At 38.9% G+C, this 23,540-nt stretch overlaps 1 protein-coding gene across 9 annotated transcripts in view; it reads right to left on the reverse strand.

Annotated features, from left to right (window-relative positions):
• Positions 1 to 23,540, reverse strand: part of Ntng1 (netrin G1) — a 347,205-nt gene that overhangs the window by 85,958 nt on the left and 237,707 nt on the right. For all 9 annotated transcript variants that reach the window (XM_052730077.1, XM_052730078.1, XM_052730081.1 and 6 more), the window contains exon 4: positions 262 to 434. In XM_052730077.1, coding sequence (XP_052586037.1) covers positions 262 to 434 — 173 coding nt within the window. The remainder of the gene's footprint in view (positions 1 to 261; positions 435 to 23,540) is intronic.

A 23,540-nucleotide genomic window follows, 5' to 3' on the forward strand; every position in this document is an offset into this window, starting at 1 on the left:
AGCCAACTCCTGTTTCACCTATTTAGAACAAAATTACCTCTGCGATTTTAAAGAACTATTTTGTAACACAATGGGAAGGTTAGGTGACTGACTCTAACAGGTGATTACCGTGCTAACACATGCTTACAAATGGTGAAATCAGGAGTGACTCTTCTGCTGCATTTTGAAGAGGAAAGAAGCAAAATCATGATTGTAAGTGGAACCAAGGAAGAAACAGTTCATCATGCAAGGAACATGTTGCAATGGAGCGAAGTTACTCACAGGTGTTTGCTGTGCCTTTGGGGATAGGGAGGTATGAGCCTGGACTCCAAGGCCGGCCCTGATAATTCTTCTTGCATTTCCCACAGTCTGGACCTGTCGTGTTGTGCTCACATTCACATGTCAGTTTACTGTTGTCATACACACACACAGTGGCATGCAGGTTGCACTTGCACCTAGGCAGAGGAGAAACAAAGAGTTCTCTGTCAGTCAAGTTGGTCTTAGCAGTCTAGCTAGTAGGGGTCATGGGTAGCTCTCAAACCGTGCAGCATTTTTTTGTGCTATACAAAAACAAATGGTGAAATACATGGAAATTCAGGCTTAGTCCTAAGGATCTCTTCAACAAAGGTCTTTTGGAGAAGGGTCTGTTGAGATGTACTCATCTTCCCTCTCCATTCTGAGGAAGCCTAATACTAGTCTGTTCTACATGGGCCTGAAGCTCTCCCTGGACAGCAGTGCTCCTAAAGACTTTCTTCCAAAGCCATCTAAAATACTGTCTCCAGTGGATGACTAATCTGTGATAGCAGAAGTCTGACAATGTCACCAGTTTCTCTGACTTTAAAGAAAGATGCTGTCTTTTTCATATCATTACGACATTTCTCATTTGTTGTAAAAACCATGACAACCATTAAAACAATTTGCTCCTCAGTATTTTTCTAAGGACTCAGCAGCTTATGATCAGGTTTTCTCATTCCGGGACTAAATAATCACAGGCACTTTTGCCTCAAGTCCTCCCCCTGGCCCTAGGGGAGGTGAGATAGCAAACTTTATACTTCCCATTCTCAACATATAGCAAGAGGTGCTTAGAATCCTAGAAAACACAGAGCGAACAAACAAACAAACATGTATGTATGTGACAGTGATTTAAGGCCATTAACTGTGACATTAGAACTGTAACATATTAGAGGCAACAATGGAACACATGATTTCCCTAACCCATGCCTAAATTCAAAGGGTGAAGCTGTGAAGGCTAACTTGCTATTTGCCAAGGCAGCAGGTAATAAAGTGTTTTACATCCTTTTCAGGCCATGTCCTCTGGAAAGGTAAAACCTACATTGACAGAATGACCATGAATAGGAATGTGCCCACACAGAGCAGAATGACCATGAATAGAGATGTGTGCCCACACAGAGAGGGCCAGGGATAAAATACCAACATACGTCAGACTCAGAAACTGAAATGTCACCTGTGTGTAGGTGTGTTAAAATGAGAATCTTCTGTGAACTAGGTAAGAAAAACCAAACCCAAGTTTCATAAAGACAAATACTGTGGTGTTTTGTGTATTTTTCTTTGGAAGAAGATGTCATAAACGGGAAAAAAATAACAGAACACTTTTTCATAGGTGGGAAATGCAATTGTTTAACTATTGTTATTTCTACAATGTCTGCATGGCAATGGCTATTCTCGCTTGATGCAAATGGGCTCATATTCATGACAAGGAAGAAAACAAATGGGTATGACTATGACCTGGAGATCCTTGGCTCTCTTCTAAGAAGGTGTGGTTCCTGAGCAATGGCCATCCAGTCAAATCTCTCTGGGAAGCCCAGGCCTCAGCTTCCTAATGGCTTTCCTGGAATGAATAATACTTCTAGCTACACTTCTCCCCCTGTGTACCTATTATTTATGATAAGATGGAATAGTCACATTAAAATAATAGAAATCAAACTTGAATATATAAATAACATCTTTAGAGATTTGTATTTTCTCCATCTGCCTAAAGGGAAGGAGAAAAATAGTTTCTTTAAACAGATAGTGTTTAATTGTAAACTAGGCCCTAGAACAATCTCCAATGCATAGGCAGTTACGTGTGCAAGTGTATTTTATTAAGAGATCTTTTTCTTTCCTGCCATTAGCACCTTTATTTATGGACGTGTTTATACATATGGAGGATGTTTGAAATCCAAGCGCGAGAAGCAGCAGCTCCTCCTGATTTAACATCCTATCTGGTGTTAAAAATTTCAAATGAGGAAATGAACAGTGTGACCCCAAAGAATATGCTTGCTTCACGTTTGAAGACTGACAATGCAAACACTCAGTGGGAACTGGATTATCTATCCAGCAACTTTCAATGTGTGGATACTCATCGTTCTTCTTTGAGGTCCAGGCAATTTCCATTCTAAAGACATTATGTTAGCTGAGAAAGATATTCTCTGAATAACAAAAGGAAGCAAAAGGAGAATAGATGAATTGTTGCTACTATTTTTTTCTTAGATGTCTGGCAGTAGAAGACTCATTCTCACCCATCTAAAAGCTTTTTATTGAGGGTTCAACTCAGTACATAACCCTTAACCAAAACTCATATACATCTCCAGTATTACTTTTCTGATGAATTAAGTTACTTCCATGTGTTGGTTTGATAATTATTACTTAAGGTTTTAGTATTTTTAAAAAGTTATTAACTGAATATATGATCCTTTTATCCTCTGGAAAGAGTAGTGTCTACCTTGTACCTGGCCTTCTCCAGTTACTGCCTTGTCTTAGTTATGAGTTTCTGTTGCTGGGAGAAAACACCTTGACAAAAAAACAACTTGGGGAAGAAAGGGTTTAATTCATTTTACAGCTTATAGTCCATTATCCAGGGAACTCAAGGCAGGAACTTTAGCAGGGAAGAAATCTGGATGCAAAAACTGAAGCAGAAGCCAAGGAGGATCTCTGCTGACTGGTTTGGCTCCTCCTAACTTCTTCAGTTTGCTTTTGCACATACTCCAGGACCACCTGCTCAGGAGCGGCATCACTGACAGTGACCTAGGTCCTCTCACATCAATCATTACTCAAGAAAATGCCTCAGACTTGCCTACAAGACAATTTCATGGAGATGTTTTCTCATTTGGGATTCCCTCTTTCTAGATAACTAGCTTGTCTCAAGTGAACAAAAACAAAAACAAAACAAAACAATAAACCTAACCAGGACACTCCTTCACTCTTTTTGACGTTTTTTACATCTATCTTTATTAACTCACCTCCTGCTCACTCCTTCCAAGGAGCTAGCTTCTCTTGCTAAAATCACCCATGCCTTCTTTACTGAAATTCCAATGGCTATTCTCAACTTGCCTTGACTTCTTCAGATGTGTTGACTATGACCCACTTGTTTTACTTGCTAGCTGTCCCTACTGTATGTCTAAGCTTATTTTCAGGACTCTGTTAGATCTGGACAGGCTGTTCCTTTGGGTTCTAACTTAACATCATCAGCCTTGGACACTCTTGTCTAGAATTTTTCCTTCATTTTCCTCTGTGTTCCTAAATTTTGTTGAGTTACAGACTTTTTATCACCAATTTACAATTATCATCCTCACCAACCCTCAAATGTAAAAGTTACCTTGAATATATGAAAACATTTCAGGAGACTTGAATTCTCTATGTCCTATAGGGGTAGGGTTCACAGAAGCCCCTCCCCCTATTATCAGCAGGTAAGAATTTGTGATAAATATGTTGCGAAGGCCTCCATCTGTATCCTCATCACAGGTCTCTCCCTCTGGCCTCAGACATATTTATCAAAACACCTTGTTGACATAAGTTTGAAAGGTCCCAAACCAATCTTCTTGACTTTCCTCACCCACCCACACCTCTTTCTGAGTTTTTTTTTTCCCCCCTCAGCAAGTATAGTTTTTGTCAACTGGACCTCCTTCATCTCAGTTAACCAAAGATATTCTTCTCTATTGCGTTCATGCTCCACCTAGCTGGTCATCATTCCATATACCACCAAGTCTTCAGATTAATGCTCCTTCAGTATCTCTCCATCCATAGTTTTAGCAGAGATTATGTCCTTGGTGATGGCTGTCACTGTATGTGACTTAGACATGTACAAAAACTTCTAAACAGAAGTGAATGCTGCAGTTACACTTCTCTCTGCCAAACCCCAATACTAAGTTTTAACCAGTCTCTTACTCAAATACCTTTAGGTCATTTCTGGCTTAGAACTTCTGTAAGATTTTGTATTATTATTAGAGCAGAGTCTAAGCTCTATGGTATGCCTTCAAATACCTCTGCAATTTACCTCTTTTCTCTTTTCCAGCTTTGTTGTTAAAACTTCTAACTCTATTCTTGGTTTTTTTGAGCTTACACTCATGTACTCTTAAAAGTTATTTCTTCTTCCTTCAACATTTCATTCTCCATCCCATATCTCTTCCATCTGGATAACTCTTCCTTTCAGGTGTGAACTTTGGAAGCTCAGTGCCTGGTTCTTTGTTGATATTCAAATACCATTTGTCAGTCAACTAACTAAATGCCTTTTCTACCATGTAAAATGCTGATCTTCTGTTTATCTATATGAAGCCCATGATCTCTCTGCAACAGATACAGGTTGTATTTCTGTTGCTTTTCTGTTTGTGCCCTCACTGAGAGGCAGCACTCATGTCTGCCTATTTATTGCAACAAATTCAGCATATAGCAAGTTGCTTGACACATCATAGGTGCCCAAATGTATTAGATGATTAAACAAGTAACTAGAAAATGAATAGCCTCTCTAAAGGCAGGAACTCCACATGCATGTCATACTGTGTGTAGCATAGCAATGGATTAATAGTAGAGTTAGTAGGCACTGGACTCAATCAAGCACTCTATGATGTATGTTAAAAAAACTGCCACATACTTCGTTATGAGTTTTCACAAAACACACTCCCTATTTGGCAAAGAGAATTCTATCAAATTGGTGAGATCTTATAAACTCAATTTAATATAATTTAAACTATTGAGGATTTGCCAGATGACTGAAATTGAACCTAAGAGCTCTCCTATAATGATCCCTGAAGATCTTGGAAAATGACACAGCTCAATGGAGAGGAAAAACAGCATGGTATATAGCATTCTCATTGTAGAGCCTGCATTTTTTTAATCTTCAAGTCCTTGTGCTGAGATGGCTACCCCAGTTTAGCTGGAGCTTGGTGGAGCCCTGTTTTGACACTGGATAACATTTGTATGTCCCCAGAAGTAAATCTGCTGACCCTGGGTGGATTTTCAGCTGTTCTTCTTAGTCCTTGAAGCATTGATGTGCAAGGGCCAAGTGTTGAAAGTGCACACTGTGGCACCATGGCTTTGCCTTGTATTTGGAAGTAGCTCCCTTTCCTTTTCCACAGCTCACTTTATTCTCATCACTCTCATTCCAATCAGAAGCTAAAATCCTTTATTTAGAGCCCTTGCCAACCAGACTGACTTTTCCTCTAAAGGTAAATAAATAAATAAAAGTGCATTTTAGTGTTGAGAGATTGCTCTCAATTCTTGGTGTCATGACTTCTGGCCTTATTATAGATGGAGGGCGAATTTCTGAATCCATCCCACTTGTCTCTGACAAACTCATGGTTCATTTTCACGGTCACAGGCAGGAGAGGAACTGTACATGTGGAGATCTGTCTTTGATAATAGTCACGTATCTGATGCTCCGATATGTGCTATTCACTGGGGTTGTTTACATATAGAGAGTGCATATAAACATGCTGTAGATAGAACTAATTGACTTGCGTTTACCTTGAAGATCTATTTGTGTGCAAGTGACAAGTACCAACCACTGTCAAATGAGAGCTACTCTTTCCGACTTTTAAACAAAAATAACCTCTATTCTGTGCTCCAAACTTAATGAACACCAGCGTGTTCTCACTTTCAACGAGGTCTGTACTTCCTGTATTTTAGTGACCAGCTGTCATGAGTCAATTTAATCTTGCTTATAAAATCGCTCCAATGTTTAGTTCTGTGCCACCTGCCAGTAGGTATGAAAAACCCATGCAGTCTGCCCGGTTTTTCTTTATAACTTAATATATCTATTCTGGGCCAGAATTTCCTGCCAGCCAGAGGTCTGTATAGTCTATTAGAAATGTTTCCAGTGGCGACACTGGGACTAGGGGAAGCTTTCTATCTAAAAAGTAACACAGAAAGCAGGACCACGCTTTGTCTTGCAGTTCTTGGGTTTAATCTACTTTTTCTCCTGGAAGGATTTGTTACTAAGTAAAAGAAGTTTAAGCTTTACAGACATTTCAGACACAGAGTAGGACCTTAGCAGTGAAGCCTCATGGTCATATGCCTTTGTATAATTTCCACATGTAAGACATTATTTATGTGGAAATCAGCTCTTAGTGAGCTGAGTCTCAACTCCCTTCTCTAATAGCTATTCAAAGGTATGTTTTAACCATGACCAGACCTGACCTGGATCTATCCTTCGTTGTAATTCCCACTTTGGATCACCCTTGATTATATAAATTGTTTTTAGAAAATGTGTCAGCTTGGAGATTGGAGCACCGCAAATATCTTTTAAAATAGGTGAACAATTATATACAATGAGTATATCTTGCTTTTCTGCCTCTGTAGCCCCTTATCTCTTTTCCCATTGATACATGAATTCTAGGCTCTCACCTCAATTTGCTATTTGAAATGAGGTTTGTAACAAAGGACCTTCCAGATTCCATGTTCTGGTGTAAGCGTTTGAAAATGTGAATTCAAATGCTGACTTTGCCACTTACTTGTTATGAACCCACAGATGAATTGATGGAAAATCTTGATTATTAACTCAATGGGAGTTAAGATCACCATGAAAATGAGCCCTTGAGCTTGGTCAGTGAGGGAGTTTCTAGACCAGAAGATCCACTCTAACTGTGGGTGGCAGTGCTCCAAGGACTGAGGTCTTGGACTGACTCTAAAGGAGGAATGGAGCTGAGTAGCAGCATCCCCACTCTCTGCTTCCTGACTGTGGTTGTGATGTGACCAGTTGCCTCACACTCCTGCTGCCGTGCCTTTCCCACCATGATGGACTGTGCTTTCAAATTGTGACCCCAAATAAACCCTCTTTCCTTAAGTTGCTTTATTTTGGTGTTGTGTCACAGCAAACAAGAAAATAACTAATACAGATGACTAACTTAACAAATACACAATGACACAGAGCTAATGGGGACTGAATACTTCCAAGCACCTGGCATTGTACAAAGGTGGAAACCTCATAATAATCCCAAGAGTTTGGCACTAATAACTACAGATGATGCAATTGAATACTAAGGGGTTATAAAAACCTGAGACCAAGATGAAACAGTAATTCTGAGCATGGACAGCCTGCCTCCAGAGCCCTGCTCTTTCTTAATGCAAAGAGGGCTTCTCTCTTCCAAAGTTTCATCCAGCCTCAGTTATTTCATCAGTAAATCACAGACAACAAATGGATGTGTTTCAAAGGACTCCAGTGGAGACTGAACAAAATAATGCATGCCAGCTGTTACTATCTACCACAAAAGCCTTAATAAGTATCTTTTAAATATTACTGTTTCTATAATTGCTATATCTACTACCAATTGGGCTATCAATTCATTCTGTAAGTATTATGACATGTATGTAGCAACATGAAAAGCCTTGCAGGTATTCAAAAAGAACACATAATCTATTGAGTAGGGAAAAGGAGACAAAAATAGAACACAGACCACAAATAGTAATAATTGGTCTTTTTAATTGTGATGGAATAGGGACTTAGGCTAATGACACCATACTCTCTCTATGTTATAGATGATGAATTCACCTTTACCCATCAGAGGGACAAACTTGCTGTGGGATGGTCTGTATGTCAAATGTGTTGCTGATTGGTCAATGAATAAATCACTGATTGGCAGTGGCCAGGCAGGAAGTATAGGTGGGATTAACAGAGAGGAAAATTGAGAGAACAGGAAGCTGGGAGGGGAGACACTGCCAGCCGCCATCAGGACAAGGAAGATGTAAAGTACCGGTAAGCCACAAGCCACGTGGCAAGGTATAGATTAATAGAAATGGATTAATTTAAGCTGTAAGAACAGTTAGCAAGAAGCCTGCCACAGCCATACAGTTTGTAACCAATATAAGTCTCTGTGTTTACTTGATCGGGTTTGAGCGGCTTGGGACTGGCGGGTGAGAGAAATTTGCCCTGACTGTGGGCCAGGCAGGAAAACTCTAACAACACAAACTCTACTTTTTTATTATTAAGAAATTTTCTATTCATTTTACATACCAACCACACATCACCCTCTCTTCCCTCCTCCCACCCCCTATGTTTCCCCCAAAATCCATCCCTCATTCTCACCTCCTCCAAGGCAAGGCTTCCCAAGGGGAGTCAGCAGAGCCTGGTACAGTCAATTGAGGCAGGTTTAAGCCCCTCCCCCTGTAGCAAGGCTGTGTAAGGTGTCCCACCATAGGCACTGGGCTCCAAAAAGACCACTCATGCACCAGGGATGCATCCTGATCCCACTGCCAAGGGGCCCCTTAAACAGTTCAACCTAAACAACTGTCTCACCTATGCAGAGGCCCTAGTACAGTCCCATGGGGCCTCCACAGCTATTGGTCCACAGTTCATGAGTTCCCAATAGTTTGGTTTGGTTGTCTCTGAAGGTTTCCCCAAACTTTGCTATTAAAGTAATGTGGAAGAATAAAATCTACTGTGGTTTGCCTAAGCGACTTGAGGGTAGCAGATCACCAAATGTACTTTTTCAGTATAAAATATGCAAAGCGCAAGTTGAAGAACAATGTTGCTAACACTGAACTTTTTGAAATCAAGTGCATGTGTGTGTAACAGCAGAAGAGACTGGATCAGAGGGTTTGTCTGGATAGTTGCACAGTAGGGGAAGGCACCAGGAGTGTAGGAATTGCCTCTGCAAGTCACAAGGGCTGCTTTCCATCCAGTTCTAAAGGTTCTTCTGCTGCAAGGGTTTGCAGTCCTAACCAGAGTGATGGCTGCTGGGCTCTCTCTTATTCTGAGCTCTGTTCTTTAGAGAATCAGTTTTGCAAAATGATACAGACTTGCTTTAGAGGCCCAAGTAATGGCAGCTATAGTTTTCTTTGAGGATGTAAAACAAGGATCAAAATCTTGATCACTTCTTCACTAATAGCATGATCTTTTGATATAAGGTTATTTGCTTGCTTCCAGAGTGACAGAACAAGGACCAGAAAGTCTTTTCTACACTTACTAAGTAGAGTGACTTAGATACCTGCATCTTAAAAACCTTTTACAAGTTTTCTTTAATCCTTGCTTGAGACACTAAACTTGCTTACAGTGAATTATCTGATTACATGAGTCACTAAGCTGTTGGTTATTTTAAGTGATATTAAAATAGTCTTTTTCTTTTTCTATTTCTAAGCTAGCTACCAAGGGTAAAGTGCCATGACTGTAAAATAAAAATAGCAGCTTATACATTTCAGATAATGCACTGTCTGAGATCAGTGCACAGAAATGATGGTGCCATGTGACCTGTTACTAAACTCATGAGCATCTAGCTAAATGTTCTCAAAGAAATATCTCATAATATCTCTAAATATCTCAAAGAAAAAAGACAATACAAAATGAATCCCATGGCCCAGGTTGCCACTCTTCTCTGTTCTGAAGACTGGCAAGTAAAAAACATGTTAAATTAAAATTAAGATAACCCAAGGCCAAATTGTAATTAGTAGATGACTCCTGATGCTTGTTTTATTCACAGAGATGGTATGTAATATTGGTGTCTCCAGTCTCAGATATACAGATTCCAGATATTCAAGCAGCTCTAGGCTTTGTAAGAGATACTGCAGTGTAGTGCTAGGTGCTTGGACTCTGGAGAAAGGGGTATAAACTCACATTTTTGTTCTACCATGAATCTGTTGGCTACCCCATGGGACTGCTTACAGCATGTAACATAGGTTTGCTAATGAAGTCTACACTCAATAGGCTTACCAGTTAGAAGGACTTTTGATGCATTGGGATGTTTTTACACATACTCATCTATTCTGTGGCTCATACTAATCAGCTTCTACATCTCTATCTTCTTTTCATAGAATCACACAAGGGAACACTTTCTTTTACCTAGGTTTGGGCAGCTCTTGAATATGCATACTTGTTCTCTTAAAACAGGTCTTATCAGAATAGTTGTGTGAGACTTACCTTATATGTAGCAGGCTAGACTAATCGCTCTATGAAAAGAAGTCTGAACAGCAAAACCTATGTGAAAGAATAGCACCTACTTCATCAGTCTTATTCCACACTTTAGTTTTCACTAAAAAATTTGAGAGGAAATTGAATTAGATTCCTAAGGGTGTTATGGAAAATTGTGGGAAATAGGTTTCTTCTAAGTCTCCTTTGCTGAAAAATAAGATAATATCCACTAGAAAAGTATGGACCTTACAGAACAATTTTTTATTCCCTGTATTTGGTGGCCTAGTTTTATTAACCTCTAGAAAAGATGAAGTTTTAAAGGCAAAAACAATTACTAAACGAAAGATAAGAACAAACAAAAGGCAAAAAGAGAGGGAAAAAAAACCCTGCATCAATAAGAACATGATCCTACGTTGTGACTGATGACCCAAGATGCAGCTACAGTCAGACCTTCATCCTACTTCATGACCTAAACTGTGCCAAATTTAGAATTAATGATTGTAAAGCAAAGAAACAAAAGCTCTTGTGAAAAAATTAACAACAATAATGAACTATGAAATAGTCCAAAAGAAAGAGCATCATGAAAAAAGGCAACTAGACTGTGTCCACTGGGTTTATCAATACCACTGTTATCAGTCAGCACACAATTTCCTTTCATGGTTAAACAAACTAGATGCATGAGAACGTTTTAGTGCAAAGGAAAATTTTAACTAATTTAACATGGGTCAAAATCAGACTTTAGCTTCAAATGAAATATGACCAAGAAACCTGGTTCAGTTGATAACACTGGCTGATTCTGTTTGGGTAAGTCTACTTGAGTGATGCCTACAGGCTCATATAAGACTTCTCTCTAGAATATGAGTGCTGGGAAGGGGTGTATTCTTTAGGAAGAGACTATCAACAACATACCTTCAAAAAGAATAGAGGGCCATTGGCTCTTTCTTTCCTACCATCCTCCATTACTTCCATTCTTTTTTTCTTTCTTTTTTGTTATAGACAAGAGGTTAAGAAGTCTGTTATTATTTATACTCATCCATGATGAGCTACTTCATCATACGCCCAAAATAATAGAGTCAATTGATCTAGGACAGCAAAGTCTAAAACCATGAATAAAAATAAACCCGGGCAGTGGTGGTACATGCCTTTAATCCAAGAGCTCAGGATGCAGAGGCAGGTGGATCTCTGAGTTCAAGGTCAGCCTTGTCTACAGAGTGAGTTCCAGGACAGCCAGGGCTATACGGAGAAACCCTGTCTTGCACCCTGCTCCCCGCCCAAGAAAAAAAAAAAGAAATATTTTCTCTTTTAATGTTAACTTCACCAATAATTTGTTATAATGATAGAAATCTGGCTAAAAGAGTAGGCCAGGCAAACTTTCTGGTAATAATTTCTCTGCAGTGTGAAAGATTACTCCAAGTTTGACAAATGTCCTGCATTGACTACTTTACTGACCTCACCTTCTAGCAATATCTTAGCCATAATGCATATACAATCTACATGTAGGTCTTCAATTCCTTCTTTGTAACAGAAGTTTGGGCTCATCTTCCTTATTATCATGGTAAATTTAGGTAGAAAATTCCAACTTAGGGATCCAGAGGTCAGCAGAAAAGCCAGTTTATCTAATTGTCCTGTTTCATCTCCTGCAAAATGATTGGTTCAAGTATGAGAACATGACCCAATTGCTGTTGAAATTGACCTTGGGGTCAATTTAAAGGACAGTTTCCTAATGATAGTCCATTTCAAAACTACAGCAGCTTTATCAAAGACAGACAGGCAGGAATCGCTGCCTCTCTGTTTCATAGGTAAACAGAAAAACAACAATGGAATAGCCCCAAACCCAAAACCTCAGTCCTAAAGAGCCTGCATGTGTTAATGTTTCCTATGGAGGCTTGCTGCTCAGCTCAATCACCCCTATCCCCTGCCCTTCTCTTCCATTAACTGTATTAAAGTAAGACAACTTTTTTCCCTCCAAGAACATAAAACTGAGTTTATTTCAATTCTGCTTTTAGTTGCTAAACATTTCTATTCTGGTTTTAAAGGGTTATCAAAGCCATTTAGTGGAAGAGAAGGAGAGAGATAAGGTGATTTTTTTTTTTTTGCTTGAAAAAATAAAAAGTGTTCTGCAGAATCGTGATTTTCCTTTCAATGTTACTCCACTGCTTAGACCTCTGTTTCCTTATCTGAAAAACTGGTCAATAACAGTAGCTATCTCATAAGCTTATAATGCAGAACAACTATTCTCTTTGAACCATTGACAAACAAGGTCTGCTATCCTTAGCATCCCTACCATTAAATTGATCTTCACTGTTCTTGTCAGTATTTTTGGTTATGAGATGAAAAGCTAATGAAGCACTAGGAAATATCAAGGCTTCCCAAATCTTGGAGTGCAGTTTTGTATAACACCCTTGTTTTCAGAGGGACAGTTTCCTGATACAAAAGCTTCAGATTGATCTTCCAACAACGCTAATACTTGTGTTGTCCACAAACTGTAGGTCAGATATATTAAAATTCCAGGTTCTTGAACCAAATCTGAAGGACACTGTTAAACTCAGATCCCTGGAAGTGAAAATAAGTCATCTGAAACTAAGGCAGAAGGTTCCAGAAGTCCAAAAGACCCACAGTCTTTAGTCCACTGACATGACCATAGAAAGGAAGTGACCTGTGCTTTTCCTAATAAAAGTTCTATGATGGTGGCAGTAATGGTTACAATGCAGTCCTGGGCCTTGAGGCTTGCCTTCACTTGAGGGCCCTCCAGAAGAGCAGCCTACAACAAAAGCAAATGGAAATTGCTTCTCCTGCAGGACTGGAAATATCAAATGCAGAGCGTGGTGTAGCCTTTTAATCCACAGGGTAGCAAAGTAAAGGTCAATTACCTCACTTAGAGAAATGAAAGGCATGTAGTAAAAGTCAAATAGATACGGCTGTTAGATAATGTATTTCAAGCATGAAAATGAGGATTTTTCTATTGCTGGGTTATATTTAATGCCCTGGTAAACACAAGAGCTTTATGACAAAGAGGGAGATGCACGGCTGGGCGGAATCTGCCTGACGGAGTGCCCTCTGCTCCGTGTGTGGGTCAGTGTAGCCATCATTGATTGGTGTCAGGACCCTGCCGGGAAGCGGGAAGACTGGTTCCACAACCATCAGCCAGAGCCTGAGGAACAGCAGATGCTGCTGTGGGCAGCACTGGGGGTTTGAAGCGATCAAGAAACTCCGCAGTTCTATCCCTGTCTCTCTGTCTCTGAGTTATCTGACCTATGACCCTTGTCACTTGGGCTTTACTCTCTTCTGACACTCTTTCCGTGTCTCTGACACTGGCTGAGGCCCAGCTCTGCTCCCCTAGATGGCTGAAAAAAGTTTAAAGATCTTATGTAACTGCCTCTCCCCAACCCCCAGGTGTGACTCTAGTCCAAGGTTGTTCCTCCACCCTTTCTACTCCAGAATTGAATTTTCCCTCCAAACAGTATTAATGTGTAGCCTTCTTGGTTTCTGCAAATGTGGATAATCATATTTGGATTATTAGGTTTTTCATTCTGATCACCCCTCTAGGAAGGACTCTTTCCCTTAAAGCGATCACCCAAATAAATTTCTGGATATATCTCCTTCCTGATTTTTTTTACCTCATCAGAAACCTTCCCCAGGGTCACAGACAGTGTACTGGACTTGGATTGAGATGTGTTTCTGCTCTTAATTCATGTTATTTTACCTGAAGAAGCATCGTGAATTTCTTGGCCACTACATCAGATGCCATAACATTTTAGGCATGGTGTTCCATTTCTTTCAGCTGCATCTGCCCTTGTCTCAGACAGTATAAGTCTGCAAAATCATTCACTTTCTGTTTATTTTTTTCAAAAGAAGCATTGACATTCAATGAGTATATTCATTAAGAAGATATTTTAATATTAATTAATGCTATGAAATTCACTTGGTGGCTCTTTCAGAAATATCAAGAGTGGGTATTCTTTGTGGGATAGAATTGATTTTCATTCTACAAATGATACTTTAGTGAGCTTCTCATCCATGTGATAATACAAAATGATTCCTTCTTCTCAGGAAAGCCCTGCATATGGAATAGCCCAAAGGCTGATGAAATCTTTCTGTCTGAGTTAATAAGCTTTCTGGTTGCTCATGTAAACTCTGTCTGTGTGTGTGTGTGTGTGTGTGTGTGTGTGTGTGTGTGTGTGTGTGTGTTGCAGATGTGAATTTCTCAAGAATCTGAACATTCCTACCTACCTATAGGAAATGAACACATCATTTCTCCAAAGCACTCACTCATAGGAAATTAGGAGAGTCTGTGACAAAGGAAGAGTGTGGCCTCTTTACCTCCTCCTCTTGTTGGAGAAAATGTTCAGAAGAAGTGTCAGGCTAAGTTTAGTGCCTAACCACCTGTCCTAGATTTTGGAACTATAAAGATGATGGAATAGAGGAAGGGAAAGAGTTGAGGAAATATTCTATTAGATAGGGCAATTCTTTTCAGATGAGAATGCCTGATCATACTCTGTATAGGAGGGAAAATATCCTTTGCAGAAACACAATTTTCCTAGACAAACATCTTGATACTGGGCATTAAATGGATGTTCAAGATATCATAGAGGTTTTAGTCTATCTCTATAGCTAAAGAATAAGGAAGTCATTGTGTGTGTGTGGGGGGGGGGTAGTGACTGCATGACTCCCCAGGTGTTGATGAAGAAGCACCTCCACATTGATACTGGATAAAGCCTTATGGGAAATTCTCGTTATATAATAATGTTCATCCTTTATTGTCTGTGTAGTTCTTCAATGTCCCTAACACTTTCCATCAAGTGTTGCTAAATTTAATGACCTATTTTTAGCGAAGTATTTGTTCACATTTGGGGGAACAAACTAAAGCTTGATCAGCCCCATGTGAGATGGGCTGAGGGAACAGGTGCCGCACATCTCCAGCCCAGGTCCTTCAGGATGGCCTGATAGAGCCACACATTCAGTTTTCCTGGCCTCTATGTTCTTCTGATTGAGGATCTGCTAAACTTAAGTAAATGGGCAAAGGCCGTAATCATTTGAGGAGAAGCATTTCTCAGATAGTTTGGGATGGATAAACCTGTAATCCTGAAGAAAGAGTAGGGAACATTCTTCATATGTGCTCAGGGTAGAATCTGGGGAACAGCAAGGGAGGTGTCCAGAACAAAGAAAACCCAGAAAGAAAAAAAAAAGAAAACTCAGAAATTATTTAGCATATTTCACTCTAGGTATTATGTCTATAACCACAAAAAAAAAGTTCCCATATAGGGACAGATGTAGTGGCACATGCTTACTTCTGGCATGTGGGAGGCAGAGGCAGGCAGATATCTGTAAGTTCAGACAGTTGGGCCTACATATTGAATTCTAGGCCATCCAGGGATACACAGAGAGGCCCTGTCTAAAACAGAAAAGTCCCATGGTACATAAATTGAAAATCAAAATAAAGACTTAAAAGGAAAAAAAGAATTCAAGATATGAAAAATTCACTAGAAAAAACTAGAATAAAATAATACTGAATTTATATGTATTGCAATAGAAACTCTTTAAAGTAGAAATGTGCAAGGCATCAATAAAGTGTAAGCCATCATCATGTGACCCATGGTGCACAGTGAGAAAAGCCTGTAGGGACAAAGAGAACAACAGGCAGAACATCTGGGAGAAGTTGCCAAAAATATTCTAATTTTTACAAAGTGAAAGAAATGCCAAATGTGATAAGCTCCAAATATAAAGAAAATTGTACCAAAACTTCAGAAACAAACTGCCCCAAGTCTATGGCAGAGAACTCTCTAAATGCAAGAATAGAAGAAAAGACACATCGCATTCAGATATCTCCTTGGAAACGTTATAGCTGAGAAGGCAGCAAAGTAAAGGAAAATTAAGGAAGTAAAGAAAGTAAACATGTCAACTTGCTGTCCTTTACTCAATAAATTGTCTTTAAAAAATGAGGCAAGGTAAAAAACATGTTCAAAGACTCAAAAGCTTCAATATTTCATTCCACACTCGGAAAGGTTAATGGACGTTCTCTAAGGGCTGAGGTAGAAAAGAGAGGAGCAGTAGAAAGTGAGATGGACACACATAAAGACAACTGCACGTGTAAACCATGCTGATTAACATGTGCTCTGAAAACATAGAGATAGGAGAAATTCTATGGTGGATGACTTGCTAGCCTGCACCGGGAGTGCTACGGCAGCACCTGAGGTCAGACTAGGATGTGACAGTTTCTGTGACACACTTTAAAGTGATCCCCAACTAGCAACACACAAAGAAAGCAGGTTGAGCACATAGAAAGGAGTCCTAAAGATTTCCTTCATCTGCAGAATGCAGAATGGAATGAGAACACAAGTGGAACGGAGAGAAATAACGTAACGAGATGTCAGCCACAAGAACACTTGTTCAACTATGTTCACAACAGCTTTACTCATAATAGACAAAAACTGCTATATGTCTGTGAGAGATATTTCCTGGTTTGGGCTTTCATAATTTCGTAAATTTTCTTGAGATGTTGTTTGTTATTTATTCTGTTGTGGATATCAGTTATCAGTCAGGGATACATTTGAACTCATGATCCTTATGTATCAGCCTCATGAGTACAAGTCCTAGGGTAGATGATGTACCCCTAATGTGTGCTGTTTTGTCAATGTTTCCACATTGTTAGTGTTAAAATGCCTAATAGAAGAAAATATAAAAAACATTAAATATTCCAAAACAAAACAAAACAAAACAAAACAAAACAAAATAACGAGATGTTAGCTAGAAACCTAATCATATTAATAATCATATTAAATGTAAATTATATGAATACTCTAGTTAAAGACACATATCAGAAAGGAAGACTGATGTATATTGTCTAGAGAGTCAGGTCCTGTTCACACTGATGTATATTGTCTAGAGAGTCAGGTCCTGTTCACACTAAAAGGAAGCTGAAATGGAATCGTGAGTCAGACCCAGCAGGTTTCAGCTCAAAAAAAGATAACTGGGGGAAAGTGGGTAATTCAGCAACGATAAAGGATTTAACAGATCAAGGAAACAAAATAATTATCATCATTTATGACGCTAAGGATGGAGCTTCAACATATTTCTTAAAATTTTGGTTTTCTTTTCTTTAGAAATTGACAATCATCCTAGAATTCTAACATCCACATGGATAGATGAGGCCTAAAATGGCCAAAGAAATTCTGCAAAAAGAGCAAAGACTGGAGACTAACACTCTGTAGTTCCATGACTCACAAAGCTGCATTAGTTAAAACAGTGTGATATTGGTGTAAAGATAGATGAGAGAACAGAAGTGTCTAGAAATAGACACTTACATATATATGGACAACTGATTTTTTTTTCACAAAAATGCAAAGGCATTTCAGTAGATAAAGGGTACTTTTTTTTTCCCCAACACTAACTGGGTCTACAACAGTTGGTAACATAAAAATGAACTTCTATCTATGCCATTCGAAAAATGAACTAAAAGTTGATCATACAATTTAACATGAAAACCCAAAAGCATTAACTTATCAGAAGAAAACATATGAGAAAATCCAGATGACATCGAATTAGGAAATATTTTGCCAGTATTGATTTACATCAATAATGTAATCAATCCATAAGGAAGACAATGGAAACATTAAAATAATCTTTTCTCCAAAAGAAGATCATGTTCCACATATGTGCCAAACACATCCAAATACACACACACACACACACACACACACACACACACACACACACACACACACACAAAGGAAAATGGGAAAAGGATGGGAAAGGGCCATGTTAACAGGCAGAAATGACAAATTACAGTCTGGAAGGAAATGTTTGAAAGATACACTATTGACAAAGAAAGTCTATTTAGAATACATACCTCAGTCACAAGAAGACAAACAATCCAAGTTACATAACATTTTTCTTTTTTGCATGTATGTATGTTGTGAATGTATGTGCAGGTTCATATGTGTGAGTACATGTGTGAACAGGGGTGCGTGCATGTGTGCGTGCATGTGTGTGTGTGTGTGTGTGTGTGTGTGTGTGTGTGTGTGTGTGTGAATATGTAGGCCTGAAGTTGACATCAGGAACTTTCCTCAATTGCTTTCCCCCTTCTATTGAGGCAGGGTCTCTCATTTGAATCCAGAGCTTGCCTAGATGTCTCTCTAATCATATTTTCCAGTGTGCTGGAATTACAGGTAAGTCTCCACATCCACTCAGCAATTAAGTCAGTTCTGGAGATGTCAACTTCAGTCTTTACACTTGCAAGTATTTTAGCCATCTCCCTAGCCCTAATTTACCCAATTTACTTAAAATTAAAGGGAAAAATCTGGTTTCAAAAAATTGTTGAAGATTTTAAATAATACTTAATCAAAAAATTACATGTAAGCTCAGTAAATAGAAGAGTCTCAATGCCATGAATCATTTATAAAGTGTTAGTTATCACAGTGTGGGACCAGCAAGATGGCTAACTAGGAAAAGACACTTCCAAGCCTGATGACTTGAGTTCAATCCCTGAGACCCATGTGGTGGAATGAGAGAACTTACTTTGGGAAGTTATCCTCTGATCTTCTATGGCATGTACATGTATGTCCATGCATGTGCTCACATGACCAAACATAAAAATAAAAATATGATTTTTTATGAAACCACAGTGAGATGCATTTAAACACAGATGTTGGTGGGAGCATTATTTATTATAGTTAATTTAGTTGATAATTTTGGTTAGTCTCCAGAACATGACGGTAAGACTCTATTGCTGAAGCTGAAGACACCATATGCCCGAGTCTTAGAACAGAGAAATCAAGCTAGTATTAACCTTGAACCTTCATTCTACCTTTCATAGTACTGGAAAATATAATGGGGGGGGCTACCAGAGGATAAAACCATCATAAATCTTACCCAATGTTACTGGCTTCAAGTCTTCCTATCTGTGAGCTTTAACAAGGACCAGCCTGCCAGGATTATGCCCACTGGTACAATAGTGTCATGAACATTATAGGAGTAACCAACCACTTTCTGATTGGGCTTTTGGCTCTCTCCACAAGATGGAGCCCATTCCTGGCACTGTTATTGGGCAAATAACATGTGGTTGGACAGATCAAAAGCCCCAGGAGAGAATATACTACTATTATTCTAGTAAATAGACATAGTATTAAACCAACTCATAATGACTTATCACTATATGCATAAATTAATTAATAAATCTTTCAATCCTTATTAGAGAAGATAATTTTTGTAGTAGATATTGATTAACATGTAGACCCATAACTGGTTAAGTTGCAGAGAATAAGAGACTGTTGAATATTCAGCCTTAAGAGGGACATCTATATCATACCTCCTCTGCCAAAGTTCAGTGATCAATGCAGAAGATGGGGTAGAAAATGTGTTAAGAGCCAGAGTAATGGATGGCCACAAGGAAAGAGTGTTTTTCAGATATAATAGGACACTTTCACATATGCATTCACAGCTGTTGTGACAACATACACAAGCTCAAGTCATCCAAAATCCCAGAATAGAGGGAGAAGTTGGTCACCAAGTCCCACCTCTAGCTGTTGGAAACCGCTAGATGCTGGGAGAGGGAGAGATAGGGTTGTCGGTTTTGTTTTTAAGTTTTGTTTTTTTCAACAAGGTGAAGCCTTGGTGGGTCAGTCCCGATTCAGCGGGTAGCCCCACACTCAGAAATAATTGAGCAGCACAAATTTAACGCTGTATATTAGTTTTGAAAGGGTAAAAATGGAAGACATGAAACTGGAAGGAGTGGGGAGGAGAGGGTAGATCTGGGAGGAGTTAAAGGGAGGAGTGGGAATGTGATCAAAACACATTGTATGACATTCTCACATTCTCAAAGATTCAATGAGATTTTTTTTTAAATAAAGGAACAAAAAGTTAAACTTTCATAAAACAAGAAATTTTAAAGTAAACTAGAGAGCTGATCAGAAATACGAAGCTACTCAAATGATAATTTCACTGAAGTGTACATAAGTCAGAAACTTCAAATTGTAGAGTGCAAACATGCAATTTTCTTTCTGTCAATTACATCTCAATAAACTGTTTATGCGTGTTTCCAGACTGCCTGGAACTGAATCCTGACACGGCTGTACACCAGCTGTTTGACTGTGGGCAATTTGCTTAACCTTTTGGATCACAATTTTCTCATTCATCCGCCTGGGATGATAATCACACAAGTCTCCTGAACAGTGCTGAACAAAACAAATACAGAACAGAAGAATATCAGTCTATTGATGTAAACCCTCAGTGAATTTCACCATTACACAGTCATTTCTGTATCCTTGGGGAGATTGATTTGAGAATCTGTTTAGATATCCAATCATCAGCTACCAACACACATGTTCAAAGAGACACAGCAGATTTTACTCTATGCCAAGAAGTCACCAGTCTATGTTTCATGTCTATCTCCATTTATTTATTATTGTTACTTTTACTTTTGTGTGTGTGTATGTGTATGTGTGTGTGCGTGAGTGTGTGTGTGTGTGTGTGTGTGTGTGTGTGTGTGTGTGTGTGTGTGTGTGTGTGTTCTTTTGGAGGCCAGAAGAGGGCTTTTGATCCCTGGAGTCTGAGTTTACAGGCAGTTGTGGGTCACTTGACAACTGGACATGAGTGCTAGGAACTGACTCTGGTCCTCTGCCAAAGCATCAAGCACTTAGAAATGGTAAGCCATCTCTCCTGCTCTCTGCTTCCATTTCTTAAGGCTCTTAAAAAAAAATCAATGTGAGGCGGTTAAGATGTATGCTTCCTGCTTGGAACAGGAACCAGGTCTAGAATTGCCAAGTCTCCATTCAGTGTGCGGCCCCTTTGCCCATTACGTCTGTATGACAGGGCTGATCTATCATAGGGCCTTGATGGTATTAAAAGTTATTAAGCACCTATAGTGTGCTAGACACAGAGAAAACAGAGAAAAGGCATGATTTCTGCTTAGCAGCCCTTTGTAAAAGAAGACTAATGAGTATATATGTATATATATATATACATATATATTCAATAGATCAAGAGAACAACATACATTTTAAGAAATTTATAAATATTTAATCAAGATTTTGTACAGTAACTGACAGAGAAACAGACTTCTTGGAATATTAAATCTGAAATCTAAATGACTGAAAAATTACAGGTTCACAACTTTCATGGGCAAATGAAGTGAAGGGTTTTGAAATGGGAACTTCATTCTTACGCTATATTATTTCTTGGAATAAAGGTTTAAAGATCAGAAAGCATTCCTGAGAGACAGTGGGTTGAATTTATCATTTCAAACTCTATATAAAGTGTGGAAGCATTTCATTTTCTCCTAGTAGCTTTTGTGTCAATATTTTGGGAAGGATTTGAAGTATGAATTCATCCTTTTATTTTAAGTACTTTTATATATAACATTTCTCTCTCCTATCTCTCTCTCTCTCTCTCTCTCTCTCTCTCTCTCTCTCTCTCTCTCTCTCTCTCTCTCACACACACACACACACACACACACACACACACACACACACACACAGAGGGGGGGGAGGGAGAGAGAGAGAGAGAGAGAGAGAGAGAGAGAGAGAGAGAGAGAGAGAGAGAGAGAAGAATATTTTGTACAAAGAGAAGCAGAGAATCTGTGTCTACAGACCTATGACCCTATCATGTTAACGTTTGGTCTTTCAAAACATCATCCTTGACTCCATACCCCTTTGTTCTTAAGTTAATTTTAGCTCTGAATTCCCAGTCTCTGGAGAGAATATGTGACAGCAAACTTTGCAATAGATGTTTGAGTCTGTGTTTAATTAAAAGTGCCCTTACATCTGCTAGGATGCCATCTGAAAACTGTCTTCTGAGATATGAGTGATGACCTACAACTTCAAGTCCATTTCTGTAGGTAGTGTTCCATAGCAACAGCTGCCAGCTGGTACCCTGCACGTTCCTCCCTACTGTGCCTCTAAAAGGGGACCGATTTGTCCTGTGGGAGGTCTAAAATACTGGGGATTAAATTACCATCTGAGTGGACGTGGTTTCAACACCATTCAAAAACATTACTTAACTCCCTGCTACATTTCTGTCGTCTGCCCCCCCACCCCACTAACAGAATTATCCAGGTGAGTTACAAAAGATCTTGTGTCAACTGCTTTTGTTACACAGAACTGACAAGGATAGCAGAATCTTTTTCTGTCATCAGCTTACTTGGGAGAAAAACTAGAAGGTATTTTGACACAGTGGGGAACACAATACATTTGTGAACTGAAGGAAAATTGAGTTTCTGTTGAATTGTTTATGGATGCTGGAGAAAGAAGTGAGGCTAATTTCACATTGGTTAATTCTTTGGAAGGATGCAAAATAAAATAATATTTGAACATAACTGTGATACACTAAAAAACCTACCCTCCCCCAAGAAAAATAAACTGAATGTAGTTTTAGACCTTTAAAATAGATTTTAAATTCCTATGAATTCAGATCCTGAAGGATTATGTTAAGTAGTTGTTACAAATTATATCCCATGCCAAGTGACATATATAAAACTATGCAAAAATATGACAGTTCATTGAAGATTCTGTCTATCCTGTATTATGGCTAAATTTGAATTTGTATATTTAAGCATCATTATAGCACATAGGGTAATTGACTGTAAAAGATGCATATGTAAAAATTATGTTGGTTTACCTATATGCAAATGAATACACATTCTATGTGCATTTTTAAATTATCTCTTAAGTTCTAGAAAATTCCAGAATCCAGCTGTTTCTCATGGGATCTGTGCTGCAAAAAAAAAAAAAAAAAATGTACATATCACTACTCCATTTCCTGATTTTTAATTCTTTGACTGTATTTCATCGCAAGGGTCCATTCATTTTCTTTGTTGTAGGACACATAGTTTCTACTTCAGGCTAGCATTATAGAGTCATAGAGTGAGTGAAGACAAGATCCTGGGATTGGCTTAGACCATTCTTCATAATTTCACAGAAGAACTCCGCTCCAGGGGTCCAGACAGCACAGGTAGTCTCAGTGGTCTTTCATGTAAGCACTTTGTAGTAGAAATGTAATTCATGCCACAGATCCAACCCACACCATGCAGATAAGTTTAAATGTTCTAGCTATCTCCATTAAAAATCAGTAGGCACAATTCATTTTAACAATGCATTTAATCTATCTAAAGGAAATGTCATTTCGATATTTGTTCTAATGCTTCTTAACAAGCATGTACAGCTGTGCATGAAATAAAGTTAGTTCACCTCCCTCTGAAACTATAGGTGATGTATTTGAGAAACTACTTTTCTTTTTTTTTTTTGGTTTTTCGAGACAGGGTTTCTCTGTGTAGCTTTGCGCCTTTCCTGGGACTCACTTGGTAGCCCAGGCTGGCCTCGAACTCACAGAGATCCGCCTGGCTCTGCCTCCCGAGTGCTGGGATTAAAGGCGTGCGCCACCACCGCCCGGCGAGAAACTACTTTTCTAAAGATGGACAGAAGACTTACCACTCTAAGCCACTCTGTTCTTTAAAGGG

The sequence above is a fragment of the Peromyscus californicus genome, unplaced genomic scaffold (assembly GCF_007827085.1).
Source record: "Peromyscus californicus insignis strain IS unplaced genomic scaffold, ASM782708v3 Scaffold_9__1_contigs__length_137607984, whole genome shotgun sequence".
Taxonomy (NCBI): domain Eukaryota; kingdom Metazoa; phylum Chordata; class Mammalia; order Rodentia; family Cricetidae; genus Peromyscus; species Peromyscus californicus.